Source organism: Polistes canadensis, unplaced genomic scaffold, assembly GCF_001313835.1.
Source record: "Polistes canadensis isolate GaletaPanama2010 unplaced genomic scaffold, ASM131383v1 scaffold_139, whole genome shotgun sequence".
NCBI classification, from domain to species: domain Eukaryota; kingdom Metazoa; phylum Arthropoda; class Insecta; order Hymenoptera; family Vespidae; genus Polistes; species Polistes canadensis.
In genome coordinates, this window is record NW_014569686.1 from 399,273 (window position 1) to 413,616 (window position 14,344).

The 14,344-nt window shown below is 30.3% G+C and overlaps 2 protein-coding genes across 3 annotated transcripts; both read left to right on the forward strand.

The window, feature by feature from the left end:
- The first annotated feature begins 1,476 nt into the window (after positions 1-1,476).
- Positions 1,477-3,658, forward strand: LOC106788459 (protein cornichon homolog 4). Its single transcript, XM_014751729.1, has 4 exons — positions 1,477-1,889; positions 2,196-2,264; positions 2,618-2,871; positions 2,954-3,658. The coding sequence occupies exons 1-4, from the start codon at positions 1,809-1,811 to the stop codon at positions 3,018-3,020; spliced, it is 471 nt and encodes a 156-aa protein (XP_014607215.1). The 5' UTR covers positions 1,477-1,808; the 3' UTR covers positions 3,021-3,658.
- Positions 3,659-4,747: 1,089 nt separating this feature from the next.
- On the forward strand, positions 4,748-13,035 carry LOC106788447 (1-phosphatidylinositol 4,5-bisphosphate phosphodiesterase classes I and II). 2 transcript variants are annotated; one of them, XM_014751705.1, is made up of 18 exons: positions 4,748-6,132; positions 6,461-6,607; positions 7,249-7,520; positions 7,611-7,695; positions 7,821-8,238; positions 8,345-8,465; positions 8,549-8,744; positions 8,832-9,174; positions 9,266-9,457; positions 9,541-9,750; positions 9,831-10,150; positions 10,243-10,560; positions 10,646-10,690; positions 10,816-11,020; positions 11,090-11,312; positions 11,394-11,703; positions 11,866-12,057; positions 12,145-13,035. In XM_014751705.1, exons 1-18 carry the CDS (start codon positions 6,034-6,036, stop codon positions 12,265-12,267), a joined length of 3,819 nt encoding a protein of 1,272 aa, XP_014607191.1. In that variant the 5' UTR covers positions 4,748-6,033; the 3' UTR covers positions 12,268-13,035. The 2 variants fall into 2 exon arrangements, with proteins under 2 accessions (XP_014607191.1, XP_014607192.1); XM_014751706.1 differs by lacking the exon at positions 10,646-10,690 and having other exon boundaries at positions 6,034-6,132.
- The last annotated feature ends 1,309 nt before the right edge of the window (positions 13,036-14,344 follow it).

The following is a 14,344-nucleotide window of genomic DNA, read 5'->3' on the forward strand; positions in this document are numbered from 1 at the left end:
TTAAAATATGTGCTTCGAAAATTGTGTAACTATTTTTTGTTTTTTTTTATAGTTTACTAAAAATAAGAAAGTGTCTTGTATATATTTAAGTGGTGTAATATGTACATTAGACACTCGTCGATGTAACTGCATACTTCGCGTTAATATAAATGTAATTAAAYAAAAGATTTATGTACTCTATCGATCAAACATAGATTTGATCTCGTTATGGTTATTTTTATGGCGATATACATAATTGTGTATGCATTTTGTAATACGATGCAAGGTGCAATATTGTTTATTTTTTTATTTTGAAAGCGGTGTTTATTAATTTTTATATATTGTGATATATTCACAATTATTTAAGTTTTTTATAATGTGTCTTGAATAATTTCCTGTATGTATTTGTAATTATATTAATCGACTAATAATTTTTTATGAAATAAAAATATTTTTTATTCATATATTGCATATTAAAAAAAGCATGCATCAGAGACATGCATTTTTTCATATTCGGTTGTGTTTAAATATAGAAAAACGCATTTTCTAACGCATCGAGAATTCGGTATTTTTAAATGTCCACTTTTTGGTCATTTTTTAATTCTTTATTTTTTCAATTTTTCATTATTTATTAAATAATTCAATTGAAAAGTTTTGATTGTGAATCGTACATCGAGTTTCATTTTTCCACACATGCCCTTTTTATCTAGTTTTTTGTTATAGAAAGTACTTTATTTTCAAGCTGTAAGGTTTAATATTGCAAAATACCATTTTATCAATGGATATTTACAACAATATCTGCAGTAGTATCCCAAGGTTTGTAAATGCAATCATTTAGGATATAAAAATAAATAATAAAAATTATGTATAAGTTATACGTAATAATATAAAATTAATTTTTGTTTTAGGTTCATCGATATTGGCAAGATTCTATTCCACTGTTTCTAGTTTATGTTCTCGTAGTAGTCATGGTTTGGTTTTTCTGTTAAATGTATGAATGTATGTGTGTGTGTGTGTGTGTGTGAACAAATTTTTGGTATTTGGTTTAGAGTATATCAATTATAATAATATTCTTTGATAGTTTGTATTGTACCGTCATCGCGTTAAGTACATACTATCGTCCAATGGTGGTCCCAGTGGTAACAAAAATGATGCTGAGTAGATAAAAAAGGGGACTTGTGAGTTTCTATATACTTCACCATAAAAAAGTTGGCATAGAACCGCAACAGCAGAAAAAAATGAAAAAATGAAAATATTTACCTATTGTTTATACCTTATGAACGATTAACTTATTTCTTTTTACTACCTTATAGATTGTTACTTTGGAAATCAACTTTAAATATATCCCCTGCAGGTATACTAACTTTACTTTCATTTATTTCCAAGTGTGCTTGCGCCTTGAATTTGTGATTGCGCATGTGTATAACATATCTCTCACTCATGACATAGCCATTTCATAATTATTCAAAGTGAAATAATTATTTTCATCTAATTAAAAATAAATAAAAAATATTTGATAAAATAAAGTTCAGCAATAGTGTGCAATTAAGGGCACTTATTCATTTTTTTCTGCTGTTAAGGTTCCTTACCAGCGTTCCTACGGTAATTTTTTTCAATTTCGAATAAAATATGTACGACAACGTTATCGACGGAACAGCTTTGAATTCTATGATGCAACACTGGGTGGCGTATAAATTAGTGTCGATTTTTGTTGTGGTTATTGCCTTTATGAAAACTTACTGTGCAGAAAATAGTCTTTAGTGAGATATATTAAAGAAGAAGACAATATTTATGAGAGTGTGCATTGTTTAAATTTATATATTTTTGCAATGGGCTTTATATCAGAGCCATTATTATTTGCTATCGCATTAATCAATACCGGATCTGTGCTCTTTCTTTTAGTGTACTTTGTATCCTTTCTTTATTTGTAATAATTTACATATGACATTTACATGTAGCATTTACCCTCTTATGTCGTATTTTAATATTATATTCACATACATATTATTATTATTATTTTCAAGTTTTTACTAGGGATTTTTATTGATTGTATTATTATTGCAATATGGCTAACATGTACCGGCGCTGCATTTGATTTTACTTTATACTTTTTTTAATTTCATTGTAAATATATGTTTTTTAATGTTGTTAATTTAATCAGTTTTTTACTCTGTGACACTTCCACTGTATTTTGCTTGACATATTCATATTTATAGATGATCACATTATCAGATCTTGAATGTGATTATTTAAATGCTCAACAATGTTGTTCAAAATTGAATGCGGTAAATATTATACCATATTATATTATGCAAATTATTTTAACCCTTTGAGTGCAATGGATGCATATATGCGTCCAACGAAAGCAATCCGTATGGTCTAAGAATGTATATATGCTTTTATCAATTTTGAAGACTTACCTTGAATTGAGATTCTTTTTTTTCTATCTTTTATTTTATCCAAATAGTTCACATTAACAGAAAAATCATTCTGTCTCTAGCGATTGCAATCGTTAAGCGCTCTCTGTTTCCAAATCGTTAATTATGTAAAATTCATGAAATTACTTAAATTCATTATTGTATTACATTTAATTGGCAAGTAATATTTAACGTTGCTAATCATTTATTGTATTTTGCAGTGGGTTACTCCAAAGTTAGTGACGCATACATTTTTGGTATTTTTGTTATTAATACATGGCCAATTAATATTAACTTTGGTTAATTTACCTATGACTTTATGGTTGTTCTATGAGTATTTCAGTGTTCCTAGTGGAAATATGGGTGTATATGATCCTACAGAGATCCATAATCGTGGAGAATTAAAAAGACATACTAGGAATTGTTTAATTTATATTGGATATTATTTAATATTCTTTTTCCTTTATCTTTACTGGTAAGTTATATTTTATATATTTACAGATTTTTGCTTAACTAATTTATTTTTTTTTATAATAACTTAATTATTTCTTTCGTAGTATGATCATTGCATTGTTGAAGGGAGATCCGGTAAATAGAAATGCGGATGATCTTGTAGACTTCTAACCAAATAAATAATTCTTATATATGTTTTATACTTGCGCGATAATATTGTGTGTATAGCAATTATTTTTTTGCGATACATTAATCTCATATATGTTGTTTAGAATGTATCATTGAAATTAGTTCACATTCAGACGTCTGTATTCAAGCAAATTTCTGGATTAATGAAGTAATATTTGGTTTATATCAAAAATATTGTTAAGGTACTATTTTATTGTTACATCAATTTATATAAATAATTTTTATATAAGAACAAATTACAAAATTATTTAAAATAAAAAAAAACTCATATATATGTATATATATATGGGAGAGAGAGAAAGAGATTATGAGATATATACCGGGTATCCTGTAACTAGTGGTACAAGTGAACTGAGGATGATTCTACATAAAAAACTAAGTCGAAAATGTAGAATATATTCCCTGAATTAAATACACACATACTTGACAAATTTCCAAACTTATTTTTCTTAAAAACAAAGTCTTATATGAACAAATTGTTTTCAACATTTTCGACTTAGTTTTTCATGAGAAATCACTCCCTGCTGTCTTATACAATCACTTACAAGACACTTTTTATATGAGAAAATAATTAGAAAGTATTTATGAATCATAGAAATATAAAAAATTCGAATGGTAAATCATGTTGCAAGTTAATATTTGAAATTTACAGATTCTAGTCTTAAAAATATATATAAATACCAATTTCTAATACACTAGTTAATATAATTAAAAGACTAATACACACACACACACACAATAATATTTTAATATTATATGATAAATATTTATAAGATCATTTCAAAAGAGTCTCTATATCTTTGATCCTATCCAAAAAGCATCTATATGCATTTATATAAATACAATGTTCTTTAATTAGCAAGTATATATTGCTAAATATAAAATATTTCTATTGAGTGCCAAATCTTATTTTTTAACAAGTTAATTATATATTTTCAAATGTATATCGACAATAACAGACACATGTCTCGAAAGTAATTGTGGCTCTAATGTAAATATATATAACGTTTGTTTTATAAGCTTCATCAATTTCAAAGGTAATAATATTGATAATATTATACTCGACGACACACACGCGTTGACGATTATTTTACGCGTTCGTTTTATACCAAATTGACTTAAGTTTAATAGCAAGGAGAAAAGAACGGATCGATTTAATAGATGCGGTAAAGGTGATTAGTCTTTCTTTCATCGAAGGACGTGCATTTATTTTTAGATATGTGTATACATAAGGGGAGTGTACTGATTTGCAGAATTTTCTCCCTAAGTTAACATAATCAAAACTATTTTTATATTCTTGTAATATATCGATGATGATATCGACATTTTTAATTAATAATTAAAATATAAATTTTTCATTACTTAAAGATTATCTTTATAAGATAAAGAAGGTTTAAACGAGATGCGACTGAAGATACGACAAGCTTTGAAAGATGCGATGCATAATTAAGGAAAAAAAACGCGGAAAAAGACCTGAAATATTCCATATCTATAGATCAAAAAAAAGTTCGATATCATTGTTGCTACGTAAGCAACGATTTATACATGATCGAACTAATGTATTTTTAATGGTCTTTGATAAAGCTAAAGCCGGCGCATCAGATTAAAATCAATTTAAGCGTAATAAACCCGCGCGTCGTAATTGTAGGTGTGCCTATTGGAGTGCCACCTGGTGTCGATTAATCGTAGTTAAAATAAGCGGCGGCGGCGACTACTGCTCGGTGGTTTTTTCGCACGACGGCGCGCGCGAATGGTTGTCGCGAATTTTCTCCAGTCAGACAAGTGAATGTGTATACTTGCTATTAGTGTTCGTTATAGAAAATTGTTCTAACGAGGTGCACGATGATCGTGTAGAGTTCCTATTATTCTACCAGTTTGAATTCATTTGATAAAACTCTGGTGTCAAACTTTTTCACGTGCGTCTGACTTTGCGGAGATGCGATATGCAAAACTTTTTTATTTTACTTTCTATATGTGTCAATGGATTGAGTTTATGATGATGAATTGATTAAGATCATTTACATTTCAAAACAAAATCTAGAGAAACTTATTTTCTATAAAGAAAAAAAGACGAAAGATAAATTGAGATAGATAGAAAGAGATAGAAAGCAGGAGTGAGGGAGATAGACAGAGAGTTTGACGTTCGCTCGATCGTACTCTTGGGGAAAAGGAGATAGGGAGAGCGTGTCCGAGAGAAAGAGGGAGAATTTTGCGAGGGTGAGAGAAATAGAGAAAAAGCCGTGCAGGGAGCCAGAGGGAGACAGTGGAAACAGGAACGGCGACGACGCGCTGCCGTTTATAAGACACAAGATCGTTGTTGCCTTCCGTTACGTGCATTAAGTGCGTGTGTGAGATTAGATGAGATGAGATGAGATAAAATGAAATGAGATGAGATGAAATAAGATGAGATAAGATGAGATGAAATGAAATGAGATGAGATGAGATTGGTTGGTCTAAGAGCGTAACGGGGTGATCCACGAGGTACCCCTGATGTTGAAAACGTTATCCATGAAGCTATCGTCGACGACGTCGTCGTCGTCGTCGCCGCCGCAGCAGCAGCCGCAGCAGCCGTCGTCGTCGTCGTCGTCGTCGTCGTCGTCGTCGCCGCTGCCGCCGTCGTCATCGTCGTTGTGGCTATTGTGGCCTTCATCGTGGCCCTTTAAATCCTCTTTATTGTCATCTTCTTCTTCTTTTTCTTCTCTTTCTTTATCTGCATTGCTGTCTACATCTTCTTCGTCATTGTCGTCGTCGTCGTCGTCGGCCTCTTCTTCTTCTTCCTCTTCCTCTTCTTTTTCATCATCATCATCATTATCATCATTATCCCTGTCTTTGTTGTTACCATCGATTTTAACATTACCCCCGATTTTATTCTACCAGTGGTCTTGAACAACATTGTTTATATTCATCCAGACTCTCGTTTCTTTCCTTTCAAGCCGATGTTAAAAGTTATTCAGTGCCTGCAAATTATATACTTGTACGGTATTACCAAGTCAGGATGGCAGTCAATAAAGCACAAATTAATGCTGTACAGACCAAGCCTGTTGAGGTCTCTCAGCAGCTACAGGATGGAGAGAAGTTTATTAAATGGGATGAGGTAAGTATCATTCCTTTCAGTAATAATGTAATAATGTAACCATCTAGCTGCAACTATATAGCATTGGTATTTTAGTATCAATGCAATAATACTACAATTGACAAGTAGAATATAGTCGATGCTGTGCTACATTGCGGAGCTATTTTGTATGCGATAAAAGAGTTTTCATTCCATTAGATGCTCTAAGTTGATTTTTATATATCATCCGTTTATTTATATATATATATATATCGTATATATATATGTATTAAAGTATATATTATATTTACTTAGTTAATTTTACTTATATTTAATTAGTTATAAATTTTTTCATGCTATTTATACGTAGGATTCTGGAGTTGCAACGCCAGTAACATTGAAAGTAGATAAATTTGGTTTTTATCTGCATTGGGTAGATCAAAATAATGAGATGGATATCTTGGACATAGCTACAATACGAGATACACGCACAGGAAAATATGCCAAAATACCAAAGGTAGTAGCTTTTTATCTCCTGCTACTCTAATACTCTTTGATTATATATTTTTTTTATTTTCCTATTTGAATGTTTTATTTTGATGTATGAATTTGTTCTTAAAATTTGTATTAAATATCTTACATATGCTGTATGCTATATGATATGTATCACCTGTGCTTACTCGGAGAAAGATAAGAGTATTTAACAATGCATATATGCATCACTGCAACAGATACGGATATTGCTTTGAGGGATATCTATAATTAAACCATGTCTTTGAGTAGATGATAATGACGCACAACACTACATAATAATTATTGATAAAAGTATAAATAGAACATTACCTACTTTATGTACTTTCTATAAGTTCAGTATTTTTCTTTATTCTTCCTACCTTGGATACAGTTGAAAACAATGCTAGTCTCATAGAAAGGAAAGTAGTTCTCATTATCGGTTTTCCCATAAATCAATATAGATAATAATGAATACATTTCTACGGCTTGCATAATCTAGTTTAAATATTTTTACTCGTTTGAATAATGTTAATGTAACCAAACTTATTAAATACTTGAAAAATAATAAGAAATAATAATTCTAAATAATCTCTACTTTTATGAGATTCAAAGGGTTTCTTAAAATGGGAATAATTTGATTTGCAGGATCCGAAACTAAAATCTTTAGTAACTATGGGATCTCAAGATTCTTTAGAAGACAAAACTGTAACAATCTGCTATGGATCTGACTTCGTTAATGTGACATTTATTAATTTTTGCACAACACGTGCTGAGATCGCACAACATTGGACTGATCATCTTCTGCAATTAGCATATAATTTAACACAACTAAATACAAGTACGACTATGTTTTTGCAGAAGGCACACACAAGATTAGTATTAACAGCTGACAAGTTGGGTAAAATACCGGTGAAGAAGTATGTCCTATTTTGCTATTACAACTGATGTATTTGTGTATCCAAAGTCAGATCCTATTAAACATATATTCTAACTGAATTATGTTTCAGTATAATCAGAATGTTTACGCAAAATAAAGAAGATCGTAAGCGTGTTGAAAAAGCTCTTGATATATCAGGTCTACCATCTGGAAAAGTAAGTTAACATTGTTATTTATATTATTATACTTTAGAACTACGTTATTATTGATCTTTATAATAATAGTTTGAATGTTAAGAATTTGTACTCTTTACAATAGAAAATGTTTAATCTCGTTTCAGAACGACACTGTACCACTTCAAAAATTTCAATTCGAAGATTTTTTTAATTTTTATAAATCTCTTACTCAGAGATCAGATGTAGAAAAAGTATTTGAAGGAATTGTCGGCAATACTAAACGTAGATTAATGTCTGTTAAGCAGTTTGTAGAGTTTTTAAACAAAACGCAAAGGGATCCGCGATTAAATGAAATACTTTATCCATACGCGAACGAAGCAAGAGCAAAAGACATAATAATACAATATGAACCAAATAAATATAATGCTAATAAAGGACAATTAAGTTTTGATGGCTTTTTAAGATATTTAATGAGTGAGGATAATCCAATTGTTGCTGTCTCCAAATTTGAACTTTCCGATGATATGGATCAACCACTTGCTCACTACTTTATAAATTCTAGTCACAATACTTATTTAACAGGTATGTGTAGGAGTTTCTAAAAACATCGTTTTATTGATTATGTGTGCATGTATATTAATTATGTAGTTTATTTTTATTAAAGGATAATTGTGGATTCCGATTTTAGGTCATCAGCTTACTGGAAAAAGTTCTGTTGAAATTTATCGTCAGTGTTTACTTGCTGGCTGTCGTTGTGTTGAACTAGACTTTTGGAATGGAAAGTTCGATGAACCTGTTATTGTACATGGGTAATTTATAATTTAAAAAAATAATACAATAAATGACGAAATTCTTTAATGGACTTTAATTTATGTTAATGTCGTTTTCTTAGGTATACATTTGTACCTGAAATTCAAGCACGAGATGTTATAGAGGCAATTGCTGAGAGTGCCTTTAAAACATCGGATTTTCCTGTAATACTCAGTTTTGAAAATCACTGCAATCCACGGCAGCAAGCTAAAATAGCGCAATATTGTAGAGAATTATTTGGTGACATGTTGTTAGATGTACCTCTTGAATCTCATAAAGTATTTATCTTTTTTTTTATATTTACATTTTATCACTAATCTTTATTTTAATAATAAATTATACTATAAATTTGTCTTGCATTTTAGTTGGAACCTGGTCAAGAATTACCTCCTCCATCCTTACTTAAACGTAAAATAATAATAAAAAATAAAAAGAAACATCATCATCATCACCATAAGAAGCTTCATAAAAAGCAACATGCATTATTATCAGAGGGTGGAGAAACACCCCAAGAAACAGATGAGAATGGCATAGTAAATCCAGCTGCTGAAGGAGAAAATGGTCCTCCGCCGGATATTATACCTGAGAATGAAGTAGTTGATGGGGATGTTAATAATGGAGAACAACAAATTGGAAATGGGGATGTATCTCATGCACCGATGCTTCAGCAAAGGCAAAACAGTAGAGATAGTACTCAAGAAGATGATGGTATCTATCTACAAATAAAGATTTAAATAAAATATTATTGTATCTTTTAATATATAAACGCGAATAAATATTTTTTAATTGACATATGTAGACGATGAAGACGAATCAAGTACAGAGGAAGATGAATCTAATTTGGAAGAACTTAAATTAAGATTGGATGATAAAGTTTCTGTACCCGACAAAGTGGCAACTGCAGCTAAAGAAACAGAGGCAGGCGCAGAAATTTCAGCATTAGTCAATTACGTGCAACCTGTTCATTTTAATAGTTTCGAATCAGCTGAAAGTAAGTATCTATTATTTACACACACGCATTTTATTTAGTATTAATTCTTTAATATTAATTGTGTATTTTCTTCTTTATTATAGAAAAAAATCGAATGTACGAAATGTCATCATTTGACGAAAAACAAGCTACGACACTTTTAAAGGAAAGACCATTGGAATTTGTTAATTATAATAAACATCAATTGTCAAGAGTTTATCCAGCTGGGACGCGATTTGATTCGAGTAACTTTATGCCTCAGGTATTTTGGAATGCGGGTTGTCAATTAGTAGCCCTAAATTATCAAACACTTGGTAAGTATTAATAAAGTTTGATTATGATAAAAATATCGGATAATTAGATATATTTATTTGTTTATTTAATTTATTATCAGATCTCGCGATGCAGCTTAATTTGGGTATTTTCGAATACAATCAACGCAGCGGTTATATACAAAAGCCAGAATTTATGAGACGAAAGGATCGTCGATTGGATCCTTTTGCGGAATCAACGGTAGATGGTATTATAGCAGGGACAGTACATATTTATGTGATATCAGCTCAATTTTTGACTGATAAAAGAGTAGGAACATACGTGGAGGTGGATATGTTTGGTTTACCAGCGGATACGGTGAGGAAGAAATTTCGTACAAAAATTGTTCCTAATAATGGAATAAATCCTGTTTACGACGAGGAACCATTTGAATTTAAAAAGGTAACAAACTTTCTCATTATTGTCTTATCTAACATGTTAAATCTAACATTTAAACGATTAATATTATGTCAAATATACTTGATTTAAATTAGGTAGTATTACCTGAATTGGCTTCTATAAGAATAGCCGCGTATGAAGAATCTGGCCGATTGATTGGTCACAGAGTATTACCTGTAGTGGGATTATGTCCAGGATATCGACACGTTGCACTTAGAACAGAATGCGGCCAACCGTTACCATTAGCAAGTTTATTTCTACGTGTGATTGTGAAAGATTATGTACCACACGGCCTTAGCGAATTAGCCGAAGCCTTGGCTAATCCTATCAAATATCAAAGCGAAGTGGAAAAGAGAGAAAAACAATTAATGGTTCTTACTGATTGTTTAGACGAACCTTCGGAAGAAATTGAGGTGGGAATTAGGTGATAGATAAATTATACTAATTATATTAATTAACACACCATTATTTACTAACACTCAAACTAACATTTTATAGGAAAAAGATAAAGTTGGTGAAGCATCAACTTCTTCGAAATCGACCGTAAGTTAATTTTAACAATAAAATCTATTAACCAATTAACTCATCTTACTAACGTGTATTTTGTTAAATTTATTGTCTCTTTGTTATTTTTATTAATTCTAAATATACTTACTTTCCTTTTGCAGGAAGAGACTGGTAAAACAAAACGATTACAATCAGTAGGTGAATTACCAGGTCTTCAACCAGCAGCAAGCAGTAGTACACATAGTAGACCATCGATTATTGGCATAAATACTTCTGAAATACCAGAAGTTGAAGACAATGCACCATCTCCTGTAGTCCAGTTCGTCGAGGCAACTGCAAATAAAAGCCCGGTTAATGCTAGTAGTAGTAAGTATATAACATAAAATATAAATATTCACAGAAAAAAAATAAGCTTAATATTATTTTTTTTTTAAGCGAGTGAAGAAATAGTAGCTGAATCTTTGGAAAAATTTATGGAAAATAAATTGGTCAAGGAGAAGAAAATGGAACTAGAGAAAAAGTTAGAATCTTTAAGAAAAAAACATGAAAAAGAAAAAATGCGAGTGCAGTCCCAAAAAAGTTCACTCGATGGAGAGAAACATAAATCTAAGTTTTGCATGAGTCATAAATTAGTCAAACGATTATCAAGTAGAAACATGTTAGTATCAATGTACAGTGTTTTTTACTTATTTGAAATAATTATTAAAATTGATCCTTTTGTTTCTATTTTTTTAAACAGCTTCTCAAGCGACGTGGGTTTAAGTAATCTCGTTTTAGCAGAAACTTCCGAATGTTCGGAAATGGAAAATCGTGAAGGTGTTGAAGGAAGAGGTTTACCTAGAAGTCAAAGTGAACGATTATTGGCAGTTTGTAAAGTACACGTGCAACAGGAACGTGAGTTACAAGAGAAATATCACGAGAGCGTATTTGCGACGGTAGAGAAGGTGATGCGAGCATCTCAATCCAATCAGTTGAAAACGTTGAAAGTTCTGCAGGATAAGGAAACTGCTGATGTTATGCGTAAACTTCAAGCTAGTAGACACGGTGAAGTATGTATATGCTTTTTTTTATATATTTTTATTTCCAGTCATTTCGTTTTGTTCTTGAAAAGAAAAAATATACATACATATATATGGTTAGAAAAAATCTTAATGTATATATCGATTATATCTTAATATGTATATTATGTTATTTTTTTCACACATAAACAGGTGAAGCAATTAGCTAAAGTACACAAGGACAAGGCTGAGTTTGATCGAATGAAGAGAGAGGTTGCTAAGTCGACAGTGGAGAAGGGTGTTAATGAATGTACTAGATTAAAAAAGATTTATGAGAAAAAGAGAGCAGAGTTGGAAAGGCAACACGAAGAGGTCCGACAGAGGTTGGAAGAGGAAAGAGCAAATGTAAGAATTCTTTTTTATATAAAATACATAAAAAAATATTTCTTCTTTATACTTTATGGTGATGATACGACTAATGTGAATTTTTAGGTAAAAATAGCTCTACAGGAAGAGTATAATAGTCGTTGTAGTAAATATGAAAGTGGAGAGTTACCTTTATCACCATCGGGTGGTACCAGTATGCCTGAATCACTCAGTGAAAATACATATTAATAAATTAGATGAGATATTATAATGACAAACATTATCTCTGAACAAATTTGGACAATATACCAAATGGAAGTACGGAAAATGTTGCTACATACATTGAATAGATTCTAACGCAACTTTTATCTGAAAAAGTAGTAGGACACGATAGTGAATTCGTAAAACGGCAGATATAATACTTTCTAAAAAATGAAAGAAAAAAATGAAATCAAAACTAAAGAGAGAAAGAGAAGATGATCTTAGGCAGCTCGTCAATAATAGGAAAATTTTGATGAGCACGACATACATTGTGTGTACATAAAATGAGATTTTAATGTCTAACGTCTCGATGTTTAAAAATTCGAATGACGGATAAGATAATTTTATATCTTCTTAGATAAAATAAATCTCTTATGTTAGTACTATAAATATATATAATATATAAATATATATGTACGTACTATATATTAAATCGAATGATCGAATTCGAAAGTTAATTTGAATGACGGATCGATCGATCGAGGTTTAATTAGCAAACGTGAGAATGCTGCCTTTCGATCTCTTCGTTATCGAAAATATTTCATCGATTCTTTTAAAACGGAAGAAAAAATAAACTACTTAAATACTAAAACTACTACTACTGATGAAATATCAATGTTTTAAAAAACAACCAAGAGAGTCGAATCTGCCGTTGTTTATTATACAGTATTATAAACAGAGCTATGCATTCATTGAAAGCTAATGGAACATTGATTTTTGTTCTCACTATTATTAAGTATGAAAAAATTGTGAAAACATGGAAAACATATAAATTTATATGTAGGAAAAGAGAAAGAAGAAGAAGGAAAAGAAAGAAAGAAAAAGAAAATGAAAATTAAAAGAAAAAGAAAAAGAAAAAGAAAAAGAAAAAGAAAAAGAAGAAGAAAAAGAAAAAGAAAAAGAAAAAGAAAAAGAAAAAGAAAAAGAGGAAAAGTAAGAGTATATATAATTCTAAATAAAAGAGTAAATCTTCCTAAGTGCTAACACTTAATCTTGTTGTTATATGCATAAGGCGTTATTTAATTAAATCAGACTACTTCTAAATCGCGTTCCAAAATGCTGTCTATATCGACGTTCTCAATGATCTATAATCAGGAATGATAATTGATCTTTACGTCATACGACATCGGCAGATCACAGTCAAGAAAACGAATTCTCTTTGGCCTAAAAGAGAAACGTTGAGACATAGCGAAGATCCGAAAGGGCGCATACATGATCTGATATATATCTATGTATATATTTTTGACTGAAAGTACTCCATATTAAAGACATTTTTAGAAATGAAATTCCGGTATATATTCCCGAGTTATTTGTATACCGGACAAAAAAATCATTAATTTTTGTTTAGAATCTTTCGCGCCTGGTAACGAATAATTCCTTTTCAATGATAATATTTGATTTCATTGTGTGTTTTCATACATAAGAGTAAATTTCTCTTCATTTATATATGAATGAAAAATTAATAATATATATTTTTTAAATTCCTTAGTCAAGTTTTGTTTGGTAACAAATCGCGATGAACAGCGCTGTGATCTATGAGAAGGTGTTTAGATAATTTGTATATAAATGTTTGTGTGAAACACGTTTTATTTGGACGCGAAAGAAATAGTAAAAAATAACAAAAGTTAAGTAAAGAAGAAGGAGAAATAAATGTAAAGAAGAAAATAATACGAGAAAGATATAAAATCTCAGAATTTCTCTATCACATGCGTATATATATATTTTTATACAGATAATTCTCGTTTTACGAATTTTATTGAAAAACATTTAATTATTAAGATATTCAATGGTAACAATTGGTATTGTGTTTAGAAATAGAAGATACATTTGTTACAATAATTATTAACATTAATGAGAAATATTCATTCTCAATTGTGTAATTGTGAATGATTATAATAAGAATAATGAATTCGTAAATATGAGAATGATCTGTATAAATTGAATGCTGTATAGTCTCCAATTGGGTTGACTATAACAAGCGGAACCTCTTTCGAGGAAGACAATCAAAAATGTTACTTCGTGTAACATTGTCCTTATTGTTTCTATTGTATATGTTTAAAACTAT